The sequence below is a fragment of the Rhamphochromis longiceps genome, linkage group LG6 (assembly GCF_057381845.1).
Source record: "Rhamphochromis longiceps isolate RC_006_pf linkage group LG6, R_longiceps_female_GT1.1, whole genome shotgun sequence".
In the NCBI taxonomy this organism is placed as follows: Eukaryota; Metazoa; Chordata; class Actinopteri; order Cichliformes; family Cichlidae; genus Rhamphochromis; species Rhamphochromis longiceps.
This window is the reverse complement of record NC_140562.1, coordinates 15,028,520-15,038,516: the sequence shown is the minus strand read 5'-3', so window position 1 is coordinate 15,038,516 and position 9,997 is coordinate 15,028,520. Positions and strand designations below refer to the sequence as shown.

Below are 9,997 nucleotides of genomic sequence, written 5' to 3'. Positions count from 1 at the left end.
GACGGCAACAGAAGCTCGACTATTTTTGACTCTACAGTGATGCCTGCCGACTTGCAGGCTTAAATAATCGAGCTCGGAGCTACAGATGCCGTTTTGAAAGAAACAGCGCGAATTCCCCGAGTTTTCAATTAATGGCTAAAGTCAAGCTCCTGCTATAGTTCACAGTTTCTCATAGAAAGACGGTCGCAGAAACATCACCGTGGCAAAATTAAATAACAGCTATGACCACAAAGAAATTGGCGAAGTAAGTAAAATTAGCCTGTTTGCTGGCTTATCTGCTAACCTAAACAAACTGAACAAAGGAACGTGTTTTGAAAGCAACGAATAAGTTTATGTCGATTACAAGTTACGTTTTTCAATATTGTTTTAGATAAATGCTATAAGTACATCTGCGAGGACAGCGTATTCAGTTAAAAGTAGAATTGTGGTTCACTGTAAACTTTAAATTCAGGTGTTGTTACGATATACACACTATTTTATCTTCGTCCCTTCGCAGGGAATTAGGATTGTTGAGACAGCGGAGCAAGTCCTCTGTGTCGAAGAAATCTGTGGTATCAAGTGAGTATGCCACGTTCAAATCGGATTTGTTTGACAGTTGATTTTTTTTTTTTAACACTGGATCATGGCTGTGAAAACTGTCTGGTTCTTTCAGATCAAATATTTTCTTATCTGATTGTGATCGACTTTGAGTCCACTTGCTGGAGAGAGAAAAACAACCGCAGCCAAGAAATTAGTAAGGAGCAGATTTAACATTCACAGTTTACATCCGGGTGATGTCCTTACTGTTTTAACACCGGCCCATCTTTTCTTTCTTCCTCCCTGCAGTCGAGTTTCCTGCTGTTCTGCTGAACACGTCCACGGGGGAGATGGAGTCTGAATTTCACACTTATGTTCAACCCCAGGAGCACCCCATCCTGTCTGACTTCTGCACTGAGCTGACTGGGATTACACAGGTGTCTGCAGCATACACATTTAAAAATGCCAGCATGCTCTGTGTTACATTACAACCAACTTTTATTTCTCTCTTGTACAGATGCAGGTTGAAGCAGGGATCCCGCTTCACATCTGTCTCTCGCGGTTCAGCCGTTGGCTCCAAAACCTTCAGCTCGAAATGGGAGTGGCCTTTGCCAACAAAGACCAGAGATGTTCGGGACCGTCTCAAAAGCGGTGTACTTTCCTCACGTGGTCAGGTAAAAGTTCTCAGTATATTGGTCTACACATCTGTAAGCTCAGCATTGCTATGAATTGACATTGGTGAACCACTGGGGTCTCAATTGTATTTTTAAACTAGCTATAGAGAACCATTAAATCTGCTCATTTACTGCAGTTCTTAAGACTATTTAAGGTATTAAATGGTATAAAATGAGCAAAAGTGCACTGAAATTTGTGTTCTTTGGTCTCTGCTGGGTGTCAGACTGGGATCTTGGAGTTTGTCTGCAGTACGAGTGTAAACGCAAACAGCTTCATAAACCTGATGTTCTCAACAGCTGGATAGACCTGAGAAGCACATACCGGGTAAGAGTTTCGAAGGTGTCTTTGTTTATTGTATGTTTTATTTAAGCATAAAATGTTTAAATGGGTGTCAGTTTTAAGGTAAAAGCACAAAGACTAGAATACAGATTTAAGTGAGTCCAAAAAGGCATATATTATGCAGTAAAAGGAGTACATATTTTTATTAAGATCTAAGATGTCACAGACTGTATAATTGAGCTGATTTACTCTAATTACCTCTGCTCATGTGGTTGTTTCTCTAACTTCTTTTTGTTTTTCCAGCTTTTTTACACCAGGAAACCCAAAGGCCTGAATGGAGCTCTTCAGGATCTCGGAATACAGTTTTCGGGCAGAGAACATTCTGGTATGTGACCAAGTGTAGATAATTCTGTATTACACACGACCATCAACCTAACGGCCTAACCCTTCTTTGTTTTCTCTCTCAGGTTTAGATGATGCCCGAAACACAGCTCAGCTGGCAGCAAGAATGATGAGGGATGGGTGCATAATGAAGGTTACTAGGAGCCTGGAGAGGGTGAGTGGCCGGCCGATGTCGCCCTTAACGAACCCCAACTCTGGAAATCCTAGCATCCCTCATCATCTTCCAAATTTAAAAGCTCTGTGAAGATAATAATATAAAGGAAATTTACTCTGTGCAAAAACATTTTGATTGTGGACATTTTTTAAAAATGTTGTACTGATTTAGATTTTATTTATTAATAAAATTATATCTTTAAGTTTGTATTTTGTGTGCTTGGAGAGAAGACAACATTAGAACGAAGTATACTGTATTGCCAATGGTGTTCGCTCGTCTGCCTTCACACACATATGAACTTTAGTGACGTCCCATTTTTAATCCAAAGAGTTTTATGTCAGTTCACCCTTTGTAGCTGTGATAGCTTCAGCTCTTCTGGGAAACCTTTCCACTGGGTTTAGGACTGTTTATGGGAATTTCTGACCGTTGTCTGGAATCACATTTGTAAGGTCAGACACTGATGTTGGATGAGAAGGCCTGGCTCGGAGTTTCTACACTAACTTATCTCAAAGGTGTTCTATTGGGTTCAGGTCAGGACTCTGTGCAGGCCATTCTTTCACACCTGCATCCATGGAAATAACTGGAAAACCTGAGTTTGGAAATCCAATTATTTTGCTGGCTGAGGGAATGCTGTTGGCAATATAGTTTATGTAACTCAGAAGAAGTGCTTCCAGAGTTAATTTGATAGTTAATGGGTTGTACCATTCAGATACTGATTTAAAATCTTCTCTGTGTCCTGTAGACCCCGGTGATGGCCAAACCAGTGTTTGGAAACACTGCCTGTCCTGCAGACAAAGAAAAACCTAATGAGAATGAAAAGAAAAATGCAGTCATCCGTAGCAAACACTCATCATTTAAAATTCCCCTCAAAGCTTGTCAAAAACAACCATGTCCCGAGGAGATTGCTCAAAACTTTGCCACAGAGAAAAACCCAAGCTCCGTTTACAAATCTGCTCAAATCTGTCAAAGCCTGATCTCACCAAAGACTCTTCTGAACGGCACGATGGCGCCGCTGTTGAGGCACGGCAGGAAATCAGTCACAGCAGAGGCTGCCCCTAGCCTTTCCACCTCAGTTGTTACAAACTGTGTTTCTCCCCAGAATAACAATAGCAGTCTTATTCTGTGTTCCACTACCGTGAGCTGCTTTTCAAATCTGTCTCCACCAAACTGGGCCTCAAAAACAGAAGCAATGCTAGGATCCACGGAGAAAGAGGAGGGTGCGGAGCTTTTAGTGGAAACTGAGGAGAGGTGCGGCTCATATGACGACATGGTGTTGGAGGGTGATGTTAATGAAGCAAATGATGAATGTGATGCAGAGTACATGTCCGAGTTTGATAGTGGATCTTATGATTGGTTAGAGCAGCATACTTCACATTCAGCAGGAAGTCGGCTCACTTTGAATGATGATATGAGAGAATCAACTGGAAAGAGCTCTAAAATGCAAAAGATTACCACAGATTCTACCAGTAAAGGTCAAAAATCTCATTGTTGTATCTTAACAGCAATGAACAACAGAACAACAACAGAAACGATGCATTCAGTGACCTCAGATATTTATTTTGCTGTGCCTAAAACTGTTAACATTGGTAAATCAAATCAGTGCAATACAGGACTTAGAACCTCCCAACTTCACAAAACATCATATGTTCCCACTAAGAACTGTTCGATTAGGCCTAATCCTTTTGTCCCAGAAAAAACCTCCACCCCCAACACGTCCTTTGCCCGGCCCAAACCCGCCATCACACAAATCCCAAAACATAAAGACACTCTGAGATCCTCCTTTACCATCTACACCGAGCCGGCCAAACAAGCTACAGCTCCCTTGCGTCCTTCCTCACACGGCAGTGTCCTCTCCTCTTTGTCAACCAACGCTCTCCCCTCTCGTGCCAACCGTTCCATCATTTCTGTGAGAGGAGCTCAGAAGATCACTTCTCCACTGTGCGCGTGCGGTCGTCGTGCAAAGCGTCAGGTCGTGTCAAACGGCGGTCCAAACCACGGTCGAGGATTTTATTGCTGCCCAGTCCGCCGATCGGGCAGCGGAGGACGGATGGAGAAAGGGTGCGAGTTTTTTAAGTGGGAGTCGGCCGTGATGAAGAGCGCATCAGCGGCCGCTCCTGCTGTCGGATCCTCTGTTTCACTCTGTCAGCTCAACTCCACTGTGTCCCATCGTCCAGCCCACACGTCACTGCTAAGGAAAAGCTACTGAAATCCTCCATCATACATTAGTACAGGGGTAGGCAACTCCAGGCCTCGAGTGCCGGTGTCCTGGAGGTTTTAGATGTGTCCATGATCCATCACAGCTGATTTAAAGGGCTAAATGACTCCTCAGCATTTCTTGAAGTTCTCCAGAGGCCTGGTAATGAACTAATCATTTGATTCAGGTGTGTTAACCCAGGGTGCGATCTAAAACCTGCAGGACACCGGCACTCGAGGCCTTGAGTTGCCTACCCCTGCATTAGTATTATTGGTGGAAAGGCTAGTATTATGGCATCAATGCCAATCAATATCACAAACTAACCACCTCTGATTACCAGTTTTAATTAACTCTTTATATAAATATAGGCATTTATATACATTTGTAACTTTACATACTTGTTAATAATTTCAAACTGAATTTCTGTTATCACTGTGGTCCACCTGGAGAACCTTTGAGACACACCAGGGGGACCTGGCCCATGTGTTTGGGAAACACTGGATTCATTCATTACTACACTGATCAATAACTGGGGCCACTCAAAAGAGAAAATAATTTATTATTATGTTGTTTATATTAAATATATTTTTAAATTTGAATCAAGGATCCATTAAATTCTTTTATAATAATAAAGTTGATTATATTTGTCTGCAGGTAGAGAGGAACCATGATCTTTAACAGAGTATAGAAAGTATTGACCACCAGAAGGCAACTTCTCTGTTGGTGTTTAGAATATCACAAAAACAACTAGCTGGTATAAGCAGAGTGTGGAAAAAGTAACTACATATAACAAATGTTAGGGAATTCTGCTTGTATTGCATTTTTGAAATAAATATCAGCTAATGTATCAGAATATTGGCTTTTTATATCGCTAAATATTGGTAGAAGCATTGGTCCTAAAAATTGGTCAGGTCACGTTTGAATCTGTAGGAGCCAGAACTCAGGCTGAGTTTTAGTAGCTCAAATAATTCACTCAATGACAAGCAATTCAGTGTATAACTGTTGTGTAATTAGTTTGGTTAAAATTCTGTCTCTCTCCATTAATATGAAAATATTATTAAAAATGTGAGACTGTTCATTTCTTTGTAAGCTAGCAAACTTACAGATTCACCTGCGGTTGAAATAATTATTTCCTCGACTATTTCCACTGTGACATAACCTATTGGTTACAGATGGTCCCAGTTTGAAGTTTAAGCTTCCAGTTGAGTGTTGCCACCACTACAAAAAATCAGATGTGACAAGGAAAGGCGGGTCTGACTGTCAAACCACACACTGGCTAATGACTTCTGACTGACAGCTCATTAGGTAATAATAATGTGGTTTTTAAGATAATCCCATGACCAAAATTTTTTAAAAAAGACAACTTTATTTATTCAATGTGTTCCAAAATGAGTGACTGAGCCCATAAACTCGAGAGGTCATGTCATGGTGATTTTTCCATAGACTTCAATAGGGCTGGATGTCTTTTTTGGAACCACCGGCATCGCCTTCTAGTGGCTTTCAGATAGTGTTCAGGGTTTTTTTTATACTATCACATAATCTACATGTGATAGTATAATTTTTTTTATACCATCTATGGTTCTATTCAATTCAATGCAATTTCAATTCATTTTTATTTATATAGCACCAAATCACAACAAAAGTTGCCTCAAGGCGCTTCATAGACACAGAGGAAAAACCCAACAATCATATGACCCCTTATGAGCAAGCACTTTGGCGACAGTGGGAAGGAAAAACTCCCTTTTAACAGGAACAAACCTCCGGCAGAACCAGGCTCAGGGAGGGGCGGCCATCTGCTGCGACCGGTTGGGGTGAGAGAAGGAAGACACTCACCCCTAGTGTTGGCTAAAAGAAATCAGTAACTCTTGTGTAACATTGTCTGTGAAATTGAGTTATTTGTAAACACTGATTCCTGATATAAATTACATGGGTGGAAACTCTTTAACACTTATTCATTCAGGATGTACTTTAGCATTGTTTTGGAATGATTTCGAGTTTGACCCCCCTCCCCCAAATATATATCAACCTTATAATGATTATTATTATTTACCAAATACATTTTTAAATATATGGGTTTTTTTCTTGTCAAACAATATAATGTACAATAGCAATTTTAACAGAAAAAAGATTGTGAACAAGAACAAATGTTTACTGTGACAACATTGTAAATAAAGTTGTTGTTTTTTTTAGTTATTTTGTATTATTTTAAGAATGTGGTCATTTTTTTTGGAAATCTGATACGGTGTCCTAGAGTAGCGTAGTTTAACACGCGGCCAGAGACTTTTGTCCCTCCTGACACGCCGTACAGGATGACCAACAAACGTGCACGGAGACCTCCTTTCTTGGAACGGCTATGGTTTGAACGCACGTGAGGGGGGAAAAGGCTGCACCAGTCCGTCAACTTCACTCGGTTTTTATATTGTTGCTGCAGGTTTAAAATCTCCGACAGTTCGTGTTGAGCTTACGGCTAATACAGGCGAGGAGGTACAATCAAAACAAACACAAAACAGGTAGCCGATAAGCTAGTGAGCCTCCAAACTCCCGGTTTTAGTTCTGTATCTGAAAGCGCTCTGGAAACATGTCAGCCGTGCAAAACGAATCCAGGAAACGGAGCAAGAAGCGCTTTATGGCCGGCCACCACAGCAAGCGGTGGAAGGGCTCCCGGGAGCTGGAGGTGGGCATGCAGGGGATCCTCATCACATGCAACATGAACGAGAGAAAGTGCACGGCGGAGGCCTTGAATCTGCTCGGTGAATACGCAGACAAGCTCTATGGTCTCGAGCAGGTAAGTTTACATTGTTTACATTATTGGATCAAAGGCCTCCGACGAGCAGTGTTTGGGGCTAATATGCTGGATGGTTTGAGTTAAACTAGGATTTAGCTTGCTCTGTTAATGGAGTAAGGGAAAAGCAACGATCTCATACAAGCTATAATGAATATGTGAAGAACAAATGGCTGGTTTCGGTGTTTCCACGTGTGATTGCTTCTTTTCTCATGTTTTACGTTACTGGAAATGCTTTCGTGTTCCACATGCGTAAAACGAGAAGCACACATGTTGCTTTTTCGTATCACTTGTACTTTTTTGTGTGTTTTTAATGCTCTACATTCAGTAATTTTCTGTGCTTATTATTCTCTTAGTGTAGTTCTTTGATTTAACTTGTGTCAAGGCAACATACAAAGTAAGAATGGCATTGCCCAGCGTAACCTCTGTGTTTTGCAGTGTGCATATATGACAAAAAAGTTGACTTGATTCTTGCTCACAGCTTCAGGAAAATACGGGGAGCAGCAGTGAAGAAGAGGAGGCTGAAGAAGAAGATGTTGATGTTGCCCTGAAGAAAGAAGTGGCCCAGCTGCGAGCATCAGAAACTAAACAGGAGAGGCGCTTCCAGGCACTCCACAGCGGAGCAAACAACGTGATCTTCATCAGAACTCAGAATATCGGTAAAGCTTTTTGTAGTTGATGCGAGTCTGTCTTTCAGTGTTTTTGTTTGGGCTTTTTTTTCTGATTTTTGTTTTATTTTGTTTTTCTGTAGAGTCTGATAAACTGGTTCATCATATCCTGTCAGATCTCCATACTACAAAGAAGAAAAAGTCACGTGTCATCCTTCGAATGTTGCCAGTAAGTAGCTTAGTTGCGAGTCTCGATGTGCATATGCGTTTGAACTGATGCAGGATAGAGAGATGCCGCCGTACTGTAAGTCGAGGGGTTGTTGAATCATCTGAGCATTCACATGACTGAAGCTCTAAAATAGTGCTTTTAAAATGAGCTATTATTTGATATTGATGCATTATGACAACAACAGTAAAACCCTTGGGGTTTTTTTTCTTTCTTCTTTCAGGTAACTGGAACCTGCAAAGCTTTTCAGGAAGACATGGTGAAATATCTGACCACTTTCCTGGAGCCTTGGTTCAAAACTCCAAGCTGTGCTACCTACCAGATTGCGTTCAAGGCTCGCAACAGCAACCACAACAAGCGAGACGAAATCATCAAATCTATCGCAGGTAGGCTCGTTCATTTTCCATGTTTTTCATGGCTGCCGGTGCCCGTGCTAAAGGAAACTAACTCCTTTCGAATCCGACTGTTTTACAGGCCTTGTGGGGAAGATGAACCCTAAGAACAAAGTGGATTTGACAAACCCTGAACTGACAATCATTGTGGAGGTCATCAAGACAGTGTGTTGCCTCAGTGTGGTAAAAGACTATACGCTGTACAGAAAGTACAACGTTCAGGAAGTGGTGAAAGACGACATATTGAAGCCTGACGTGACCACAGCAAAAGCAGACGCAGACACAAGCGATCAGACGGAGAAACCCGATGCGGGAGAGACTGACAGAAGAGAGACGAAGGGCGAAGAAGATAAGGGCACGAGTGTTTCAGAGAAGGGGGAGGGTGATGAGGGTGAAGGTGGGGGGGAGTGAAAGCTCACACTGAAGAAAATCGTTGAGGACATACCGTTTAATTTTCTTTGTAGTGCCGTGCTTTTGTTTTAAATGGACTGATTTGTCAACATCATGAACTCCGTAAACATCACAAACGATTCTAATATAATTTAATATTTGGGGTTTTTTAATATTCATGGGGATATCTGGCATCCATTATCACCTTTATTGAGTTGTACATTTCAAATGGGAGAATTTTTTAATTGATGTTACAAACTATTTGTAGCTGCTCACAGTTTTTGGTTTGTCTTTTTGTTTGTTTGTTCTTTTAAATGGTTAATTTGACTTTTAATTTCAGTGTGTTTTTATTACTCGCTTAAAAATGGACTTTTCTTCAAGTTAACAGGCATCACTCCTAGTACCTTTTACTGTTGTGTAACTTGTTTCCTATATTCGTCCCTGCTGCCCGTGTGTTTAACTGGTTCCTCACGTATCCTTTACTTGGTTCGTGGTGCTCTCTGTTCTGCTCATTGGGACAATAAACAGAACGAAGTGGAGGAGAGTGAGCAGGTTAGAAATGGCATACATATAAACTCTGTATGGTGTGTTACACTTAGAAAGTGTAGATACTTCTTTGGCAGTTCTTTTGTGCTCCACAAGATGGAGATAAAACATCATTTTCCAGAGTACTGACTGTTACGTGATAATTGTGCTACCCTCTAAATGGATATTTGTAGCTATACTGCGTACTGTTGTTTTCTTTTAAAAATTATTTTAGGAGAAACAGACTTGCGTTTGTTTTAGTCTTGAATACTACATAATCCTACTTGAATACTCCAGGCTGTACCTACCGTTTAAAATATAAAACACTTCATATAAGAGAGTAACATCTTATTACAGAATACATGAAGAGTATAACCTGTTACACAGACAAATTTTATATGAGTGCAGTTTTTTCTTTTGGCGTCGCTCCAGCTGTTGCTGCTGGAGCGACGCCAGCAGAGGAAGAAATATTTCAGCCATTCTAGTGCTTGATTGATATCGTGCAGTTGAGAACAAATTAATCTCCGGTCTGAAGGTGCGGTCCTACCTGTGAGTACTTGTTATTCATGCATTAAGTTTCTAATGAATACTGACTACTCCCGTGCAGTGTGTCAAGTGCATTGTTTAGAACACTGCAATAAACAACTGATACTGGGAAGAAAGTACGGGTGGGCTGTGAGAGGCACCGACTCTCACATAAGCTGTTTTTTTTTGGGGGGGGGTTTCATTTCTATATTATCAGGTCCCAAAGGTAATTGCTCCTACACCTAAGTCAAACAGCCCGTGTTACTTATGTGTCATGCAAATATAACATGATCCATTTTGTAACCAGATACAGTGTAGATGGCATTGTC

General features: G+C 41.1%; 2 protein-coding genes across 2 annotated transcripts; both read left to right on the top strand.

Annotated features, from left to right (window-relative positions):
- Nucleotides 1-35: 35 nt before the first annotated feature.
- On the top strand, nt 36-6,379 carry eri2 (ERI1 exoribonuclease family member 2). The gene is made up of 9 exons (XM_085409370.1): nt 36-244; nt 497-558; nt 653-733; nt 826-953; nt 1,034-1,190; nt 1,415-1,515; nt 1,774-1,855; nt 1,938-2,026; nt 2,769-6,379. The coding sequence occupies exons 1-9, from the start codon at nt 222-224 to the stop codon at nt 4,230-4,232; spliced, it is 2,187 nt and encodes a 728-aa protein (XP_085265496.1). The 5' UTR covers nt 36-221; the 3' UTR covers nt 4,233-6,379.
- Nucleotides 6,380-6,530: 151 nt separating this feature from the next.
- On the top strand, nt 6,531-9,479 carry thumpd1 (THUMP domain containing 1). Its single transcript, XM_085409369.1, has 5 exons — nt 6,531-7,005; nt 7,484-7,661; nt 7,754-7,839; nt 8,060-8,222; nt 8,311-9,479. The coding sequence occupies exons 1-5, from the start codon at nt 6,799-6,801 to the stop codon at nt 8,637-8,639; spliced, it is 963 nt and encodes a 320-aa protein (XP_085265495.1). The 5' UTR covers nt 6,531-6,798; the 3' UTR covers nt 8,640-9,479.
- Nucleotides 9,480-9,997: the final 518 nt, after the last annotated feature.

Excerpts from the sequence above, each read along its gene's own strand:
- eri2 (XM_085409370.1), top strand. The coding sequence starts at position 222 with ATGACCACAAAGAAATTGGCGAA. Across the intron at positions 1,856-1,937 it reads TTCGGGCAGAGAACATTCTG|GTTTAGATGATGCCCGAAAC; the intron begins GTATGTGACCAA and ends TTTCTCTCTCAG. Across the intron at positions 2,027-2,768 it reads TTACTAGGAGCCTGGAGAGG|ACCCCGGTGATGGCCAAACC; the intron begins GTGAGTGGCCGG and ends TGTGTCCTGTAG.
- thumpd1 (XM_085409369.1), top strand. The coding sequence starts at position 6,799 with ATGTCAGCCGTGCAAAACGAATCCAGGAAACGGAGCAAGAAGCGCTTT. Across the intron at positions 7,006-7,483 it reads AGCTCTATGGTCTCGAGCAG|CTTCAGGAAAATACGGGGAG; the intron begins GTAAGTTTACAT and ends TCTTGCTCACAG. Across the intron at positions 8,223-8,310 it reads AATCATCAAATCTATCGCAG|GCCTTGTGGGGAAGATGAAC; the intron begins GTAGGCTCGTTC and ends ACTGTTTTACAG.